The sequence below is a fragment of the Vigna unguiculata genome, chromosome 5 (assembly GCF_004118075.2).
Source record: "Vigna unguiculata cultivar IT97K-499-35 chromosome 5, ASM411807v1, whole genome shotgun sequence".
Classification (NCBI taxonomy): domain Eukaryota; kingdom Viridiplantae; phylum Streptophyta; class Magnoliopsida; order Fabales; family Fabaceae; genus Vigna; species Vigna unguiculata.
Genome location: NC_040283.1, coordinates 35,454,986 through 35,476,532, shown reverse-complemented (window position 1 = coordinate 35,476,532; position 21,547 = coordinate 35,454,986). Strand labels below are relative to the sequence as shown.

General features: G+C 35.5%; 2 protein-coding genes across 3 annotated transcripts; one reads left to right on the top strand and one right to left on the bottom strand.

Moving 5' to 3' along the window:
* Positions 1 to 14,674: 14,674 nt before the first annotated feature.
* On the bottom strand, positions 14,675 to 16,498 carry LOC114183993. Of its 2 annotated transcripts, none has more exons than XM_028071218.1 (3): positions 16,300 to 16,498; positions 16,081 to 16,225; positions 14,675 to 14,851 (listed from the first exon to the last, which is right to left on the bottom strand). In XM_028071218.1, exons 1-2 carry the CDS (start codon positions 16,370 to 16,372, stop codon positions 16,083 to 16,085), a joined length of 216 nt encoding a protein of 71 aa, XP_027927019.1. In that variant the 5' UTR covers positions 16,373 to 16,498; the 3' UTR covers positions 14,675 to 14,851; positions 16,081 to 16,082. The 2 variants fall into 2 exon arrangements, with proteins under 2 accessions (XP_027927019.1, XP_027927018.1); XM_028071217.1 differs by lacking the exon at positions 14,675 to 14,851 and adding an exon at positions 15,737 to 15,946 and having other exon boundaries at positions 16,300 to 16,497.
* A 434-nt stretch (positions 16,499 to 16,932) lies between these two features.
* LOC114183384 (alpha-1,3/1,6-mannosyltransferase ALG2) lies at positions 16,933 to 20,475 on the top strand. The gene is made up of 8 exons (XM_028070391.1): positions 16,933 to 17,214; positions 17,400 to 17,516; positions 17,770 to 17,963; positions 18,046 to 18,151; positions 18,260 to 18,407; positions 18,514 to 18,650; positions 19,751 to 19,917; positions 20,002 to 20,475. The coding sequence occupies exons 1-8, from the start codon at positions 17,154 to 17,156 to the stop codon at positions 20,293 to 20,295; spliced, it is 1,224 nt and encodes a 407-aa protein (XP_027926192.1). The 5' UTR covers positions 16,933 to 17,153; the 3' UTR covers positions 20,296 to 20,475.
* The last annotated feature ends 1,072 nt before the right edge of the window (positions 20,476 to 21,547 follow it).

Below are 21,547 nucleotides of genomic sequence, written 5' to 3'. Positions count from 1 at the left end.
GAATCCTGTGTCCATTGACTGAGGATATATTGCAGTGTAGACACAGTATTTTAATGTGAACACTTTACTTTTTCCATGAGGCAAATAAGTATCATATAAAATAGGTAAAAGGTACCCACCCAAATGCACTAGAAAAAAGAAAATAAAAACTTTGGTACTTTATGTTCTCACAAGAGTACTCTTAATATCTCCTCCATTAATTTAGGGAATAAGTTGGTGTGATTGTAATGAAAAGTTTCTTCTTTAGACTTCATCGACTCGGATCAATCTCCATCTTTTGCATGTGCTTATTACACCATTAATCAATAATAAACGTTTTCTTTTAAAAGAGCCCAGCCTCATCACTGAAATTTTTGAGAATGAAAACTTTAAAAATAAAAATGCGTGTTTTATAAAATTTCAAAATATATTAAATACGTTCTAAAAAAATTGTATTATTTTTTCTCTCTAAACTTTAAATATACTTTCAGGAATTTAACTCAATTCAACAAAAAGTAATTTATAAGATTAAATTTATTTTTCACTTATATACCCTTGTGTGTGTGTGTTTTTTTTCATTACATATTTGTATCACCTCATGTTATTTATATATAGGTTAAGTATATTTTTATCTCTAAAATATGATGGTTTTAGTCGCTAAAATATAACGTGAAATTGAAACTTGTCTCTATTCGAAATTTTGATACATTTTAATTCTTAAATTTTATAAATGAATGGATATAGTTATTTTAACCTAATTTTTTTTAAAAAAAATTGATATGTTAAATGTAACATCTCGTTTAATAGATAAATCTAGTTAAATAAAACATCGCATCATTTATAATATCTAAAGAGCACGAGACTTAAAGTATAAAAGATTTTACGGTCATCCAAATATACCAACAAGGGAAGTAGAGACACTACACAATGTCAGGACAAAAAATAAAAGTTCAACAGATGTCCATAAAGCTTACTCATAGAGCAAGAGATTACAAAATAACAAAAATTCTTCAAACATGAGCTCAATAGTGAGCCCAACATCGATTCATGACCAACTACGCTGCAGCATTCCCATCGTCACTACTATCACTAAGGGTTCCCATATCTGCTCACACCAAGGAATTGGTGATCATTGCAAAAAGGAAAACCACACAAGAAGATAAACACAAGCAAGAGGGTAAGCTAGAGTAAAAAGATCTTTACCATACAATTAAGCATGCAATTTAAAATCAAGTACACATCAATCATCCAAGCATGTGATAGCAAACAAGCAAGACTGTAAGACTCAATTTATCTGGATACATATAATCAGTCAAATTCACCAGATGCATGCGCTTGTGGTGGCCTCTACTACTCTGCAGAGTCATTGCCAATGGATTTCACCCTACTGCGCACAAGGTTAGCCTTCAAACATTTAAGGCTATTATCCTGCTAAAGAATAGGACCTCCTACTACTCTCACCACTTGAGTCAGCCCACTCTACGTGAGACTAACTGACTCTTTAGAGTTTCAGGATGCAATCCTTACCTAATTATATACACTACGACATCACCATGAAATCTCACCAAGAAATTCATGGAATTACGTCCATCACATCCAACACCACCATGAAATCTCACTAAGAGTTTCATGGAATTATGTCAATCTCATACCATAGCCATGTCTCTCCAACCAACCACAAATTTATCAAGCATAACAATCTGATGCCAATATCCAACCAACCAACCAACCATGATTCATGAATTTATTCATACCAAGCTCATCAATTCCAGTCCCATTATATCATATAGAACATACAGGGCATCATACTTAAATTTTTTTAATGCGATAAACCAACCAATCATTAGAAACATACACATATTCAACTAACTCTGTCAATCTCGCTCGGGCTAAGGAGCTCTTGCTCAAGCGAGAGGAAATCCTCGCTCAAGCTACCAACATAAGGTTTCAAATTCAACCCAAGGTAGAACCCAGACATTGGAATGAAAAGGAAGGGGTAAAGTCCAAGCTCAACTTACCCGGAGAGACATTCGAGTGAAATAGTGGGTGTTTCGATATTGTCCTAGAAGAACTCATGTTTGTAGTTGTAAGAGGGAGGAGGAAGCTAATCCGTTTCTAGAAAATGAGACACCAAAAATGAATTAGGGTTGGAATGAAAGGTCTCCTTGCCTTTGGACAAGGGCTGGTGGGATGGCCCTAGGCCCAACAGACAAGGCTAGGCCCTTATATCATAATGCAGAAAAAGTGGGTCTTACATTAAATGTGTTTTCTAACATATATTAAAACAAAAACGTGTCACAGAGTATAAACAACACTCAAATACAAGCATCAAAAAATGACTATACCCATTTATTTTTAAAATTTAAGAATCAAAATGTATCAAAGTTTTAAATAAATAAATTTCAATTTCGTATTATAGTTAAGGGATTAAAAATATAGTTGATCCCTTATATATATTCTTCTATATTTTTTAAAAGATCTAAAATAAAATTTTATGTAATTTAAAGTATAGTTTTAAGTCTAACTTATTAATTTGGGAATAGTGATCGGTGAATGAGAAATGTCTTTGATATATTCTTTTAAATAACTATCCTAACTGATATTAAGTGATATAATATTGACAAAGAATTGGAGATCTCTTTTGCAAGATGATTCACTGATACTAACTTTGGTCAATTTTTAACTGATTTTTTTTAAACTAAAATTAATCATTCTACATGATTGCAATGGAGATCTTTGGCCTTTTCAACATGATTGTTGAAAACAACAGCCTGCAAGTGCAGGTACCATGCTCTCTCATCATCAAAAAAATTGTCAACAATTCTATGTCATTCAGATAATATATTGGATCTCCTAAATTCAATGCAACATTTCTTATTCTTTTATTTTTTCAAAAAAAAAATTAATATTATGGTATTTATAAAATAGATAAATATACTAGAATCTTAAATTTGTAAGACATCAGTAATTTAATCTTAAAAGATAGGACATAGAATATTTAACTTTTAATTGATAAAAGAAGAACAAGTGTGCTCTGATACTAACTTTTTTTTAAATCATTTTATCATCAAGTTGTAATATAAAAAACGAAATTGAGACTAAAAGTTATATTTTCAATAACCAACATGATATTAATATGTAAATCATCGTAGTAGGAAGACTTAGAGAATCAGTACTCATAACGATAGATCCAGAATGAGACTTACTGAATGACTCATAGAGATCAGTTGCAGTTGTTTATCATGCAATGTTTCCTATAAGCAAATAATGTTTGTTTCAACTTAATTTTAGTATTGAAAAATGTTACATTTATATACTATTTTTAAAATTAAAAAAAAAGGTTATTATACACAATCTGTACAGTAAAACAATAAAAAGGAAGATAAGTGATTTATCAATTTTAAAAATCCTTAAATTTATGTACTTTTGGTGAATAATTATTATCTTTTATTATCATAACTTAAAGGAGTTAGATATGTTTTCCGTCCATAAATTTGAATATGAAATTAGAATTCGTCACTGTTCTAAGTTTTCATTCTCAAATTTAAAAAATCGTATATTTTGGTTTTCAAATCTGTTCTAAATTTTCATTCTCAAATTTAAAAAATCGTATATTTTAGTTTTCAAATCTTACAATTTTGTTGGATTTGTTAAACGTATTTAAATATGATATTTGAATTTAAACATGTCACAAATAATGTAAACAACTTAAATGTATTTAAATGTCATTCTAAAATATAGTTGATAGGCAGAAAAAAAGTTGACACATCCCAATTATAATAACTATATTTATTTATTTTTAAAGTTTAAAAATCAAACTTATATTAATATATGAGACATAAACCGATTTGAATTTCACATTAAAATGTAAAGGTTAAATCTAACTTAAAAGATTGTAGGGCACACAAAAAACTACAGCTTCAGTTGTAACACTTTAACATTAAATTGATGTGAATAGATGAGTAGAATAATATCTATATATCAAGAGAATAACATCATTTCAGGTTTCAAAGGACTTGTTTGAGATAAGTAAATTTTTAAAATATAAAATCAATACAAAATAGGTTCTCAACCATTAAATATCAGCCTAAATAAGATTATACTCCATAAATTTAGATAAATAATAATATAAAAATAAGATATATATATATATATATATATATATATATATATATAAACACAATTTAATATTACTAATGTTACTAATTTTGTATTGTAATAATGTTTTCGGATCCTGCCTAGTTATTTAAAATTTAAGTAAAATTTAAACAACAAGGATATACAAAGGAAATTATATTATGATTAAATAATGAAGAAAAAAAATGTTCACATGGATAAAATGTTATTCTACATAATATTATATATTATGATTGCATTATTTATAGTTTGGTAAATGGTGGCAGAGAATAATTTAAAATATATCATGAATAAGCAGAAAAAGGAAACATAATTTTCACAAAACTCCTCCAGCCCTGTACTCAACCCAACCCTCTTTTGTGTGGGCTACTATTTTATTTAAATCTTCTTAATAAGTTACCCAAAAATAGCACTAAGCTTTTTGTTTGCTGCACCCTAAATTTACTGTACGCACCTACATTCTTTGGGTAGTTAGTTTATCCATTAATCTCGCTAACTACTCCTAAATGAAGAGTAAAAGATATACAGAACTGAAGCTAAAATACATAGCAAAATATAATATGCATTAAATTAAGAATTTTTATAATTAATATATACATACAAAAATTATAAATTTAATAAAATATAAAGAATCAACTTAAGTTAAAATAACTAGGTACAATTGAAAATTTAATCCTCAAAATATACATAATTTATTTGAGTAGAAAGTTGAAACTTCAATGAAGAACAAAAGATGAAAAATAGAAAAATTTTCTGAAAAACATTGATTTTGACCATGTATGTATTTTAGTATTATGTTTTTAATATTTGTTTATGTTCTTCCGTTTGTTTATCGTTTGTGGTGGTCAAATGTTTGTTATATATATATATATATATATATATATATATATATATATATATATATATATATATATATATATATATATATATATATATATATATATATATATATATATATATTGCTAGGGATATGATGTTTGGATATTAAAATAGAACGTATAAAGTACATTTTACGATTTATTATTTGATTTGATTAATGTATTTTTTCTATTTATTAAAGCTCCTAACTTTTTAGTTGATTCTTGGTTCTTCCTCTTTTTTCTTTTCTTGTTTGATGACTTTCATGTACTCGAATTGTAAAATCTTTTTGGAAGATGGTTTTTGAACGTTTCTATCATGTGTTTAAATGATTACATTTTAAAGTTCTTAACTTTTTCGTTGATATTTGGTTGTTCTTCTTTTGCTTCTTTCCGCTTGATGGCTTTCATGCACTCAAAGTGTAAAACCTTTTCGGAAGATGATTTTTAAATGTTTCTAGCATGTGTTTAAATGATTAAATTTTTTGAATATTTTTCAAGATTTTTCGTGTTTTACATCTTCTTGACTGATATCATTTGGGGTAAAAATTTTAATGCGTGTTACTTGCTGACTTTTTTGGGCTTCCTTATTTGTAGGATGATTTAACTCATCAGTTGATTGAGTTTGCTTAATTATTACAGTTCATATTTTGATAATGATTACTTTAACTACCAAAGGTATTATAAGAATTTAGCATTTAATATGGATATATACTTCTGTTCATCGATGTAAGGGCCTCTTATTTCAGCCCCAATATTTAAGGGCCGCCCCAATATTTAATATGGATATATACTCCGCTATTCTTTTTCCAGCTCGTTAATTTGTTTCTGGGTTGTTGTGTTCCGTTGTTGGTGTCGAACTCTTCTACTAGCTCTTTCTAGGTAAGGGAGGCTAGGGTTCGCATTTGAATGTGTTTCTGCTGCGTTTTCGGTTCTGTTTTGTGCTCTCGGGTGATTTTATGGCTTTTAAGTTAATATAAATATATATTATGCCTTGCCCTGAATGATTTCTATGCTGGCTTGCACGAACAGTGGCGAAGATCTGATATCTCGCCCAAGCGAGTGGATCTCGCCTAAGCGATAGTAAACCCACCCAGGTGTTCCGCGAGCTGTCGCTCAGACGGCGAGCTCCTATTTTGAGCGAGAGCCCATCTCGCTTAGGCGAGAAGGTCTCACCTAAGCGAGAGGACGCACAAGCCACTGTTCCCCTCTTCTCGAACCCTCGCTTAGGCGAAAGAAGCTTGCCTGAGCGAGAGACCATCTCGCATGAGCGAGAGACCCTCTCGCATGAACGAGACCTTTCTGCCTGAGCGAGGAGCTAGGCGAGGGTGCGTTCTTATTTTGTGGTTTCTATGTTCTTGGATGTTTGGCACATGATTGATTGGATTGTTATGTCAAAAGCATGACATGAATAAATATGCATGGGTGAAATGGTTTATGGGTTGTGAATGATAAGTTTAATACGATCTTAGCATGTGACTTGTATGGGATGGTTGATTATCAAAGTGGCATGGTTTTGGCATGATAAATGATTCTATATTGATTGTTGGAAGCCTGCTGTTGGTTTGGTTAGGACGTAATTCCACGATGGTTTCGTGGTAGTGCCTCATTGGTTACGGCCTAATTCCATGAGTCTCTAGGTGAGACCTCATGGTGGTGCCTCAATTGGTTGGGACGTAATTGCATGACCCCTGTTAGTGGGAGTTCATGGTGGTGTCCCCCCATTTATATAATTTAGTTAGGATTCAAGGTAAGGATTACATCCTGACATTCTAAAGAGTCAGTTAGTCTCACTTAGAACGTACTAACTCGAGTGGTGAGAGTAGTAGGAGGCCTGAAACCATTAAGGGATAACCTTGTGTATGGGGTATGAGACACTGGAATAATTAGCTCAGTAGAGCAGTAAAAGCCACCACAAGTGCAAGCATCCGCTGAATCCGACTAATTATATGTATCCAAATGAGTCGTGTCTAAGTCTTAGTGTATTGTTTGCAAGTCATAACATGATTGGTTGGTCTATGCATCTTGAACTATAAAATTGTATGTGACTGTATGATAACTCATTTTCTATTCTAGCTTACCCTTTTGTTTGTTGTATGTCTTGCTTGTGTGGTTCTCTCTTTTTGTGATGATCATCAATTTATTGATGTGAGCAGATGTGAGACATCCTCGTGGCTAACAGGGAAATGGTGACTCCACTATATATAGCCTTCTTGGGCTTTTCTTTTAGGGCTACAACCAATGTATTATCTTATCTCGTAGTTTCTACTTTGTACTACTATTGATCTCTATACTATACTTTGTATCAGCATCGTGGTGTACCTTGTCTTCTCTTTTGTACCTTGGATATTGTAAGGAGTTGTGTTTATACTCTAGGGCCTTGTCTCTATATTATCTGTGTGATATGTAATTTAATTAAGGTATTTATTTAAATGGGGTGTTACATTTATGATATCAAAGTGGTCAATCCTTAGAGTCTGTGGACTTGGATGTTCACTTAGCTTTCTTTGTGTCTTTCTGAGTTTCCTTAGTTAAGTTCATGTCTTATCTAGTCTAACTTATAGTTTTCCTGTATGCCAGTGATTATGGCATGCTCTCGTAGGACTTCTCAATCCTCTTAGGGCGATGTACCAGATATCGCCAAAGCAATAGAAGCCATGATGGCGGCGATGACCCAACAGAGTACAACTATGATGCAGCAATATGAGGCATCAATGCAGTGACTGACAGCGTCGCTTGAGCAACAACAACTGGTGATGCAGCAGATGGAGGCTGCAAGAGTAGCTATTAAGGATGCTCATAGGCAGCATATGGAAGCCCTCCTGTAGCTGGAAGAGAACAGGACAGTTGCACATGTCTTTGGTCTTAAGCCACGACCTGCAGTTAGGGAGTGGAGTCTAAAGGACTTTCTGAAGCACCATCCAGTGAAATTCAACGATAAGACTAGTCCAGAAGTCGTAGAACAATGGCTGAAGGACCTAGAGAGAATATTTGATGCATAGATGTGCCTCGCTGAGAACAGACTAGCATTTGCGGTGTACATGTTCACCGACGAGGCAGAACATTGGTGGATCAACATGAAATCCATTATGGAAGAAAGAGGTGAGCTGGTTACTTGGGAGACCTTCAGGGGGAAGTTTCTCTCTAAATACTTCCTAGATAGCGTCAAATATGCCAAGGAGGTAGAGTTCCTCCAGTAACACAAGGAAGCAAGACCGTGACAGAATATGTTGAGAAGTTCAAGCATCTCAGCCGCTTCTACACCTTGCCACTCGATGAAGAGTGGAGATGTCGTAAGTTCGAGAATGGTCTCCACGACGATATTCGCTTGATGGTAGCTCCACTATCCATCAAGGATTTTACTGTCCTAGTAGAGAAGGTCAGGGTGATGGAGAAGATGAAGAATAAGGTAGAGGGTCAACGCTCACAACAACAGAGGATTGGTGGGCCATCTGGGTCCAAACCAAGACATGAGGAGAGGAGAAAGCCTTATGACAGACCTTATCACCAGTGTCAGGGTCTAGGAACTTTCCCACACAGTAGGGCAGAGTTCAATACTTCTAGTGTGGGGGCTCTCATTTGAGGAACGTTTGCCCACGTATGGAGGGTTATCGTAGATGTAACAACTATGGCAAGGAAGACCACTTTGGCAAGGATTGTCCCACCCTTGCGAGGGTAGTGACTCATGCTCTAGTTTAGACTCCTATGCAAAATCAGCTTAGGCGAGGAGCAACAAGCCTCAGGCAACAGGTCGAGTGTATGCGATGACAGGAGCAGAGGCAGTTGGCTCATGTAAGCTGGTTATGGGTAGTTGCATGATAGCTGGTATGTCTTGTTGCCTGTTGTATGATTCTGGAGCAACACACTCTTTTGTGTCAAATGCTTGTGTGAAAAAGTTAGGTCTGCGGTGTGTGAGCTGTAGTGTGAACTGGTAGTATCTACTTCGGCGTTGGGTTTGGTCAGGACATCGTCCTTGTGTGCTAGGTGATCTTGGAGGTAGAGGGTCACAGGTACAAAATAAATCTGATCTGTTTACCTCTACAGGAGTTGGAGGTGATCTTGGGGATGAATTGACTCTCTATCAATTGCATTTTTATAGATTGCCGAGAGAAGAGGCTGTTGTTTCCCAACTTAGAGGAGCCTCAGTTGTTATCTTCCCAAGGGGTCATGAAGGAGATTCAAAGTGGCGCGCAATGCTTCATAATTTCCACTCATTTGGAGGTAGAGAAGGAGGAAGGGACACTGATTATACCCGTAGTACATGAGTTTGAGGACGTGTTCCTAGAGAAAGTACCAAGGTTGCCTCCCAATAGAGATGTGGAGTTCTCAATTGACTTGGTGCCTGGAACTGGTCTAGTGTCGATGGCTCCATACCGTATGGCTCCGGCAAAGTTGGTAGAGTTCAAGAGTCAGATAGAGGAGTTATTGAGGAAACAGTTCATACGACCAAGTGCTTCACTTTAGGGAACACTAGTGATGTTGGTGAAGAAAAAGAAGAAGGATGGAAGTTCACGTCTATGTGTGGACTACAAATAGTTAAACAAGATGACCATCAAGAACAAATATCCCCTTTCGAGAATTGACGACTTGATGGATCAGTTGCATGGGTCATCAGTGTTCTCAAAGATTGATTTGTGGTAGGGATACCATCAGATTCTAGTGAAGGTGGATGATGTACAGAAGACAGCCTTCTGGTCCCGATATGGACACTATGAGTACGTGGTTATGTCTTTTGGTGTGACCAATGCTCCGGCGGTGTTCATGGACTACATGAACAAGATTTTCAGACCATTCTTGGATAAGTTTGTCGAAGTCTTCATAGACGACATACTTATCTATTCCAGGACCCAAGAGGACCTGAGAATTTTGGATGGATGAGGTGCAATTCTTGAGATTGGTGTTTAGCGTCCTGAGAGAGAAGCAACTATATGCTAAACTGTCTAAGTGTGAATTTTGGATGGATGAGGTGCAATTCTTGGGTCATGTGATATTTGCACAGGGCATTGCAGCAGATCCAGCAAAGGTTGAGGCAGTGATAAAGTGAGAAAGTCCCAAGTCAGCGACGGAGATAAGGAGCTTCATGGGTTTAGCTGGCTACTATAGGAGATTCATAGAAGGATTCTCCAAGATAATGGCGCCTCTGACACAGCTTATCCGAAAGGACCAACCCTTCACTTGGACGGATAAGTGTGAGGGTAGTTTCCAAGAGCTGAAGCGACAATTGACGAGTGCTCCAATATTGGTTATCCCGGATGTTGGTAAACTCTTTGAGGTTTATTGTGATGCCTCTCACCTTGGACTTGGTTGTGTTTTGATACAAGAAAAGAAATCGGTGACATATGCTTTGAGGCAACTCAAAGTGCATGAGAGAAACTACCCAACTCATGACTTGGAGTTGGCGGCTATTGTGTTTGCCTTGAAGATTTGGAGGCACTATCTCTACAGTGCCCAGTTTCGTGTGTTCAGCGACCACAAGAGCCTCAAATATTTATTCGATCAGAAGGAGTTGAACATGAGACAGAGGAGGTGGATGAAATCCCTGAAAGATTATGACTTTGAGCTCCTATATCATCCAGGGAAGGCGAATGTAGTGGCTGATGCCTTGAGTAGAAAGACTGTACATATTGCACACCTTATGATCAAGGAGGTGAAATTGTTGGAGAAGTTCAGGGATATGAAGTTGTAGGTGGAGTTGGAATCCGAATTTATTAGATGTAGTAACCTGACTATATCTAGAGACTTCCTGGATTTAGTCAGAGAAAGACAGTTGTTGGATGCCAGTCTAAACAGAGTTACAGTGCAGCTTGGGTCAGAAGAGGCAAAGGATTTTGCTTTGGGTAATGATGACATACTGAAGTTTCAAGGTAGGGTGTGTATATCAGATGATACTGAGGTGAAAAGATTAATCCTTGAGGAAGGGCACAAGAGTCATCTTAGCTTGCATCCTGACAAGACTAAGATGTACCAAGATCTCAAGGAGACCTTCTAATGGCAGGGAATGAAGAAGGATGTTGCACAGTTTGTATCAACCTGTTTGACATGTTAGAAGGCAAAGGTGGAGCATCAGAGACCCGGCGGGACTCTACAGCTATTGGAAATACTAGTGTGGAAATGAGATAGCATCTCAATGGATTTCATGACCCATTTGCCATGAACTTTTAGGGGGCATGACACCATCTGGGTTATAGTGGATCGATTCACTAAGAGTGCCCATTTCTTGGCGATGAATTTGAGGATGTTCATGGCCAAGTTGGCCCAGTTGTACATTAAGGAAATTGTGTGGCTGCATGGAATGCCCTCGAGCATTGTATCGGACAGGGATCCACGATTCACATCGCGGTTTTGGCAGACCTTGCAAAGTGCTTTCGGAAGCAAGTTGACTATGAGTTCAGTCTATCATCCCCAAACTGATGGTCAATCCGAGAGAACAATTCAGTCGCTTGAGGATTTGTTGAGGACGTGTGTACTGGATCATCTGGGTGCTCGGGATGAAGTACTACCTTTGATAGAATTCAACTACAACAACTTTCATGCGAGCATTGGCATGGCGCCATACGAGGCTCTTAATGGTAGGAAGTGTAAGACTCTCTTATGTTGGTATTAGGATGTGGAGACAGTATTGGTTGGGCCAGAGTTGTTGGAGTAAACCACTAAGAAAGTGAGGATGGTGAGAGATAGGATGCAGACCTCTCAGAGTAGGCAAAAGGCGTATGCAAACCGTAGGAGGAGACCTTTGGAATTCGCGGTCGGATATCATGTGTTCTTAAGGGTGACCTGAACCACTAGTGTGGTAAGGGCTCTCCGCTCAAGGAAGCTCTCTCCTAAGTTCCTTAGCCCTTATCAGATTCGAGGAGGATTGGGCCGGTGGCTTATGAGATTGCTTTGCCTCCTCAATTAGCTAATCTCCATCTGGTGTTCCATGTGTCACAGCTGAGGAAGTATGTGTTTGATCTGTCTCATGTGTTGAAAGTAGAGGATGTACAAATCAGGGAGGATCTTTCTATGGAAGTACCACCAGTTGCCTTGGAGGATAGTCGAGTAGAGGAACGTCGAGGAAACATAGTTAGCCTAGTCAAAGTCATCAGGGATCGGAGGACAAGTGACTCTACTTGGGAGTTGGAGGAGGATATGAGAAAGTCATATCCACATCTGTTTACCTAGTAAGTTTTCATTTTCGAGGTCAAAAATTTTTGTTGTTGGGAAGAATGTAAGGCCCTCTTATTTCAGCCCCACTATTTAAAGGTCGCCCCAAAATCTAATGGGCCTAAGGGCTAGCCCATAAGGTGTCCAAGGCCCTTAAAGCAGCCAAACTCTTCTCACTTCTGTCATTCTTGCAAAAACAATACACTCACACTCTTCTTTACTCTCCTTAGAGCTCTGCTAGAGTTTAACCCCAATCTTGATCCAGTGAGCTTAGTCTCCTTTTCTTGCTTCGTGTAAGTATTCTACAGCTCATATCTCTCTTTTTCATTCGTATGTTCGTATTTCAAATTAGGGTTTCGTAGTAAGCTTATTTTAAAACTCGTTCCACTATTCTTTTTCTAGCTCGTTAATCTGTTCATGGGTTGTTGTGTTCCACTGTTGGTGTCGAACTCTTCTACTAGCTCTTTCCAGGTAAGGGAGGCTAGGGTTCGCATTTGAATGTGTTTCTGCTGCGTTATCAGTTCTGTTTTGTGCTCTCGGGTGATTTTATGGCTTTTAAGTTAATATAAACATATATTATGCCTTGCACTGAATGATTTCTATGCTGGCTTGCACGAACAGTGGCGGAGATCTGATAATCTCGCCCAAGCGAGTGGATCTCGCCTAAGCGAGAGTATAAGAAAACCCACCTAGGTGTTGCACGAGCTGTCGCTCAGGCGGCGAACTCCTATTTTGAGCGAGAGCCCATCTCGCTCAGGCGAGGAGGTCTCGCCTAAGCGAGAGGACGCGCAAGCCACTGTTCCCCTCTTCTCGAGCCCTCGCCTGAGCGAGACCTTTCTACCTGAACGAGGAGTTGGGTGAGGGTGCATTCTTATTTTGTGGTTTTTCTGTTCTTGGATGTTTGGCACATGATTGATTGGATTGTTATGTCAAAAGCATGACATGAATAAATATGCATGGGTGAAATGGTTTATGGGTTGTGAATGATAAGTTTAATACGATCTTGGCATGTGACTTGTATGGGATGGTTGATTATCAAAGTGACATGGTTTTGGCATGATAAATGATTCTATATTGATTGTTGGAAGCTTGATGTTGGTTTGGTTAGGACGTAATTTCATGATGCTTTTGTGGTAGTGCCTCATTGGTTAGGCGTAATTCCATGAGTCTCTAGGTGAGACCTCATGGTGGTGCCTCAATTGGTTGGGACGTAATTTCATGATCTCTGTTAGTGGGAGTTTATGGTGGTGCCCCATTTATATAATTTAGTAAGGATTTAAGGTAAGGATTTCATCCTGACACTCTAAAGAGTTAGTTAGTCTCACATAGAGCGTACTGATTCGAGTGGTGAGAGTAGCAGGAAGCCTGAAACTATTAAGGGCTAACCTTGTGTATGGGGTATGAGACACTGGAATAATTACCTTGGTAGAGCAGCTCGGTAGAGCAGTAAAAGTCACCACAAGTGCAAGCATCCGTTGAATCCGACTAATTATATGTATTCGGATGAGTCATGTCTAAGTCTTAGTATATTGTTTGCAAGTCATAACATGATTAGTTGGTCTATGCATCTTGAACTATAAAATTGTATGTGATTGTATGATAACTCATTTTCTATTCTAGCTTACCCTTTTGTTTGTTTTATTTTCTATTCTAGCTTACCCTTTTGTTTGTTCTAGATGTGAACAGATGCGAAACATCCTTGTGGCCAACAGGGAAATGGTAACTCCGCTGCATAGCTTGCTTGAGCTGGATTCATTTTTGCTTGAACTTTTCTTTTAGGACTACGACCCATGTATTATCTTGTCTCGAAGTTTCTACTTTGTACTACTGTCAATCTCTTTACTATACTTTGTATCGACATCGTGGTGTGTCTTGTCTTCTCTTTTGTACCTTGGATATTGTAAGGAGTTGTGTTTATACTCGTCTTTATATTATCTGTGTGACATATCATTTAATTAAGGTATTTATTTAAATGGGGTGTTACAATCGACTTTTTAATTTTTGATTCAATATTGATCAATTGCTGTTTATTTTTGCAAGCTACTCAAAGATTCAAAAGAAGGACAAATTAGAGTTAACTTGATGGATAAAAAAGTTAATTTTTCTATTCGAAAGTCATTACAACTTATCCAACAATCAACATTAATCGGTTGAGATTGCCAAAGAATATTGCTTTGAATCTAAAGATTGTATTTTGGTATGCGCTTTTGTGTTGCAATTGGTGCATTCTATTCCATTCTAACAGAAAATATTTGAAATTAAAAAAAAAAAAAAAAAAAAAACAGGTTAAAAACACTTCACGAGTTTTCTTAAATTACCATAGTAATTCTTGTGATCATGTACAATTTCATAATAGGTGGTTTGGATAATATTGTGGCTGAAATATTGAATTTGTTTTTGTTGTAACTAAATATCAACCTCAAACATTGTTTAAAGGAAAAAAAAAAAATCAATTCATGGAGTCAAGAAACTATAAATTATTGTCCCAATGTTAGTAAGCCATGGGGGTTTGTTGTCCCAAGCATAGTGCTTCTTTTCCAAAGTTGCAACAAATACACAAGGAAGGGCGACAGAGGTGCAGCGAGGAAGAAAACGTAGTGGTGACAATTGCTACAGTTTATTATAATTGAAAATGAACCCAAAATTTATACACAATATATGGCTGTGATTTATTTCATCATAACTTCAGTTTGAACTCAAATTTATCAATTTCCTATGAGTCTCTTCTGCTGATTCTGCAAGAAGATAGATAGAATACAGGGGTATCAGTTCCTTAGGAACCGAGTTTTGTAAATTTTACCCAGTTACTTAGGTAGTAAAGGGTTTAGAACAAACATGGGAAGATTGTTTATTTGAATCACCCTACGGGAATAAATAGCAAATGCATTGGGGGCGAGAAAACAATGAAACACTGGCCAGCGGCCAGTAAAAAGATTCACAGGAAGGAGTTTAATTAACAACCGGAGCAAGTTAAGGGCATGGGAGAGCAAAGAGTCCAAAGACTGACACTACTAAATGTATGACACGATCTAGCAGATAGAATAAAAAGAACCAGTGATTCACATAAGAAAAGAAAAGAAACAAAGGGAATGCATACTTTATCGGAAGAACCAAAGCGATCATTATTAACCAACATGAATCTTGACTTGGACTATATTATGGTTGATATGTCACCAGATACCTATAAAACACATGTATAGAAAAAGACTAAAAGGAAGAGAAATGGTTTATTAGGAGTATACAAACATTCTATATTAAGTTTTCAAGAACTTCATATTTTTTCCTTCCCAACATCCCTATCTTTTGAAACATGAAATGGCACTTAAAGTTGCCCTTCGTGCTGAAGGCTGCTCAGTTAAGTTCTAAACCTACAGAATAAACTTAAAGAGTATTTTATGCATGTTTATTAACATTTTGACGAACCATTATTACCCACTCAATCTGAGTTTACTATAAAGTCCAGTAGTATGCTGAAATTCAGAAACTCAGATACCTCTACTTATTATCCGGAAAAACAATGACAATTCTGTCAAATTTAACTCTTTATGGGCACGCCTTTGAGGAACCATACATAATCTACTAGATCTGAATTTGAACTGATGTTCAAGAGTTTGTTCATATTCAGACTCAAAGGTATAGTTAGCAATTCATTCCGAATGACTAAATCAAGTTACAAACAAAAGTCCTTCAGTTATTTTGGAAATAATAAATAAAGGACATTTTATCCACCAATTCAAAATTTCCTTACAACTTATTAATCTTCCCACCACAATTCATTCCCATGTTTCCCCGCAAGCATTGACAAACATCCATTGCCTAACCTAACAAAACTTCACATTCACAACCCCAACGGTAACAATTAATAATCAAAGCTAAGGAGAAAAACTACAGCTGCATAATACACTTGATTTAACGCAAAATCGCCGTCTTAAAACTACCCATCACTTCACGATAAAACCCTAACCTTTATTTGAGAGTCTTGGGAGCAGCAACAGATTCCGACGAATTATGCGTTTCCACGACTAGTTGCTGTTGCTGCTGCTGTTGTTGCTGGATGATGGTGTTCCTCTCGTATTCACGCCACTTGTTGATTGCGGTGGTGCAGATCACTGGAACGATTCGTTAAAACCGATGCAAGTAAGGAAGAAAATAGGTGTGAGAGAGAGAAAGGGAATTGGATTACCTCCGGCGCCGATGAAGAAGACGAGACGCATGAGCTTGGGGCCGGCAGGGCCGCCTACTTCTTCTCCGGTCATGTCTCTCCGCCGCCGGTGAACGCTTCCTTCCCACTTCTCCGCTTCTCTTGCAGTGGGTCACCTGTCGTAGCTCTTCAAGCTTCAACCCTTGCCTCAAATTGAAAAGCTTCACTTCTGAAAACTAAACTTAATTTTTATATTTTTTTTATACTGGTAAATAAGATATTTCGAACATTAAATATGTATACATTATTTATACAATTTTTTATATAATTAAATAGCAATAAAAATAATTTCAAATGTAACTTTGAAACAGTTATTATAAGGAATAATTTCAAATGTAAAAAGATTCGTAAAATATAAATAAAAAATCTTTGCAATTATTAGGACATTTTAATTAACCTTTATCTAGGTGAAAATAAAAAATAATTTGGATTTAATTAATTAATAATAAATAAAACGAGAAAGAGAATGTGCAATTTCATTGCATTGGATCTTTTTAGGTGGATTTATTTTAAACAATTAAAATAATCTAACTTTCCTTCATGCCATTTTATCCCATTTTATTTTGTTATTTCCATTTTATCAACCTAAACATTCTATAACATCACATTCTATTTTCACCCTTTCACCAAGTGACCAATATTAAACAGACACCTCAGTATTGGTGACATTCTGCTAGTTGTTTCCAAACGACGACGTTTACCCCCAATTCGAAACAATCGAAACAAGTTAGAATTCCTTGGCCTGTCGGATTAAGCCATAACGCCACCACAGTCGCCGGCGAACGATTCCTGGATTTTTTATCTTCATCTTAAAGTTTCGATCTTTACTTTCAAATATGGCAAAGGGAACAAGCTCAAAACTGAACATCGCAATAATTCACCCGGATCTTGGCATAGGTAAATAATCACTATTCCCGGTTGTTTTCTAATCACTCAAATTAAAACCAATATTTTTTTTCTTTTATAAAATTTCCATTAATTTGACTTTTCTAAATTAAAATTTTGGTTTCATGAAACGTTATCATGCTATTTTCTTCTCCGTAGTTGATTTCCCCTTAGTTTAACTTGCGATTGTTTTGAAGGTGGAGCTGAGAGATTGATTGTGGATGCTGCTGTTGAGCTTGCATCCCAGGGCCATAAAGTTCATGTTTTTACTGCACATCATGACAAAACTAGATGCTTTGAAGAAACTGTTGCTGGTGTGTCTCAGTGTATTTTTGTGGGCTTAATTGCACTCTTATTTGTGCCTTCTATTATCTTGACATTAATATTAGCAGAAATGTCTAATGTATCAGTGCATGAAGTGCAAAATCAGATCTGCAAAAAAGACTAAAATCGAATTTTGACTGTAGTAGGGAAAAAGTTCAAATAAGCCATTAGTGTCTCACATTTCTGTTCTTTATAAAGAAATAGCATTGCCATTGACATGGTTTTTGATTTGTGATTTTTCAGGTACCTTTCCAGTCACTGTTTATGGTTCGTTTCTTCCTCGTCATGTGTTCTACCGTCTTCATGCCTTGTGTGCATACCTTCGGTGCCTATTTGTTGCTCTCTGTGTACTTTTCATGTGGCATTCATTTGATGTTGTACTGGCAGATCAAGTCTCTGTAGTTATTCCTATCTTCAAACTCAAAAGGTCAATAAAGGTAGCCAAGAAGGAGGCAGAATAAATCATATGTGAATTGTTTTGACATCTTCAATTCTGAGTTGTTTTATTTTCTTTGGTAGGTTGTATTCTACTGTCATTTTCCGGACTTGTTACTGGCTCAACATTCAACTTTCATTAGGAGGATGTATAGAAAACCGATTGACTATGTAGAAGAAATAACGACTGGTTTAACTTTATATCCATGCTTTATTATTATTATTTTATCCTACTCTGATCATATTTTCTAGTGTACATGCTGAACCCCGCATCTTATTAGCCTTTGCTGAATTGCAGGAATGGCTGATTTGATACTTGTTAACAGCAACTTCACTGCCTCTACTTTTGCAAATACTTTTAAGTCTCTAGATGCTAAAGGAATTCGACCAGCTGTTCTATATCCAGCTGTCAATGTGGATCAGTTCAAAGAACCCAGTTCCTATAAGTAAATGACATGATTATGCATGTAGATTATTCTTACATCCAATTTTATAAACTTTATGTATATAATAGAATCATAGTCTTAATCTGCATTGTTTCTTCTGCTGTAGGCTGAATTTTCTTTCCATCAATCGCTTTGAAAGGAAGAAGAACATACAGTTAGCTATTTCAGCTTTTGCTATGCTTCACTCACCCGAAGGAAATGTTCAGCACAAAGATATTACTAATGCTTCTTTGACTATAGCTGGTGAGCCTGTTTGTTTTTACGGCTGTTTTTCTGATGATAGATGTTATGTGCATTACTAATGTCATACTGGAGTTTGGTATGGTGGTGTCTTCATTTTCAAGATATAAAATATTATTTTAAATGAAAATTATGTTGGTTTGTAGTTAAGCTTCAAAACTCTTTATTCTCTATTATTTCAAGGGATTTTGTTGTTCTGCTGAATCTTGTCAATAGTTTGTATGTATAGTGCGACATTGTGACACATCCATTTCTCTAACAGGTGTATTTATTAACCATTATGTGGTGACAGAAAGTTCATTTATTAAACCTTTAACTAGGTTGCTATTAGATGAGAGGTGGAATGCATAGTTACGACAATTGTCATATTGATTTAGACTAGGAAACTTAGGACATGTGATAATATGTTTATTTGGGTTGGTTATCACTATAAGTCACGGGCACTTCTCTCGGATAATGTATAAGAATAACATATAATATTATAGAGAAGTTTTATTTTTATTTTTTTTATTTGATATAACATGTAGTCAGTCATTATAGCACAAATTTATTTATCTGAGACTGCCAATGAAGTGGATCTGTACAATTTTTTAGCAGAAAACAATGAGCAAATATTGTTCAAAGTCATGTAATATCTGCTAATATTATGAGTATAACACTTTTTCTAAGTTGTCTAGATGTGATCCCTTGGTATTATTCGCAATTAAACATTGACCATTAAGTGCAAAGCAAAGAACCAAGTACTATGTTATGCAAGTTTAGTCTGCATCACTAAAGGGTCAATATCGAGGAACATCTTCCTTGTGTTAAGCTGATGATTTTTTATTTAGGATCTTTGAATGTTATCAGAATTTATCACCATGAGTGTTGTACATGTAAATTCATTAGTCTAAAAACTAAAATAGGGTAAAGTTTGGTTGGACTTGGAAAAAGTCGCATTAGGCCTTCTTATGGCATTCTTCTTTATTTCTAAATGTAGTTACTTGGTAAAAATGCAGAGTCTTAAGTTTGAACAAACCATACTTTGACTCATTCAATTTCACTTTGAAGCATTTGTGCACATGCAATTGTCATAACAACCCTGCTGTCATAATTTGTGCTAGGTGGCTTTGACAAACGGTTGAAGGAGAATGTAGAATACTTAGAAGAGCTTAAAGATTTAGCAGAAAAGAAAGGAGTCTCTAGTAAAATAAGATTCATCACTTCTTGCCCTACTGATGAAAGAAATGCACTTCTTTCAGAATGTCTATGCGTTCTTTACACACCAAAGGTATATAAAAGCAGGCAAATTATGATTCATTACAAGTGGTAAAAACTGAATTAAGTGAGGTTTACAGAAAGATATTTGATGCAGGATGAGCACTTTGGCATTGTCCCTCTGGAGGCAATGGCAGCTTATAAACCTGTTATTGCATGCAACAGTGGTGGCCCTGTGGAGTCAATTAAGAATGGTGTAACGGGATTCCTTTGTGATCCTACACCTCAAGAGTTTTCTTCAGCAATGGCTAAACTCATAAATGATCCTCAGGAGGCAGAGAAAATGGGCAGAGAAGCTAGGAGGCATGTTGATCAGTCATTCTCTACAAAGTCATTTGGCCAGCATCTAAATAGATACCTTGTTGACATTCATAGAGGAAAAGAGGATTGAGTTTAACATTGGACAGATTTTAGTTGGATTAGTTCACTTTCTGCAGAAATTGAATCACAGAGATGATGACATGTTCAATATTCTGCGGTTTGTTTGCACTGTTATATTTTTGACAGTATAAAGATACTTCAAAGTTTATAGAGAATTTTCTTGTGCAAATATAAAAGATTCTTTCACTCATGTTAACTAATCTAGTTCGTGTTCTATAAACATCTTGAATCATACATAGTTAGGTGTATTGTGAAATGAACATTATGAATCTAAACTATATCATTAGTACTAATATACATCATTAAATTTTTTGATATTTTTAGATGTCTTTCAAAATAATTCTTTCATCATATTCACACTACTCATCAAGGTGGTTAGCTTTCTTCGACAAAACCTTTTATAATGCTAGCACTTAATGTTAAAAACATTATCTCCATCATTCTTGGTAACATAATAACTCTCATCACTTAACAACTTAACTAACGTCATGCTTTACACAAACTACCTATTTATACAAAATAATTATAACAAGCTTTCCATGAATCATGCTACATGTCACACAACAGACATGAGATATGACCTACATGTTTAATGCATAAGACAATAACATATATACAATATGATCTTCCACCAAAAGAATGCACAATATGACCTTTCTCTAGATGGGTGTATTATACAACATTTCACTAAATGAGTCTATCAGATGATATCTTTCCAAACGATTGTATTACACAATATTTCACTAGATGACCCATAAAAAAGAAATACTTAATTATTGATTTAGTCCTTCAATTTGTTGTTTTAGTTTATTTTGGTCTCCTTATTTTTTTTTTTATTCAATTTAGTTCTTCCATTTTTTTAAAAGGTTCAGTTTAGTTTCCTTATTATTTCTTTATTCAATTTAGTCATCATTTTTTTAAACAATCTAATTTTGTCCTCTTCAATTTGATACCACATTAGTAATTAAGTTTAATTACAACTTATATAAACATGTTAAAATAAATTTTCATTAGTTATACATCAAAACACTTCACCTAAATGTAAAAAAATTGAATATTTAGGTGAGGCGTAAAAATTAAATAATTTGAGTATTTAGGTGGTATGATTTGATATATAAATTATGAAAAATTATTTTAATATATATATATATATATATATATATATATATAAAAGTTATAATTAATAATTTGGTATCAAATTGAAAAAAACAAAATTGAATCGTTTAAAATAACAACTAAATTGAATAAAAAATAATAAAGAG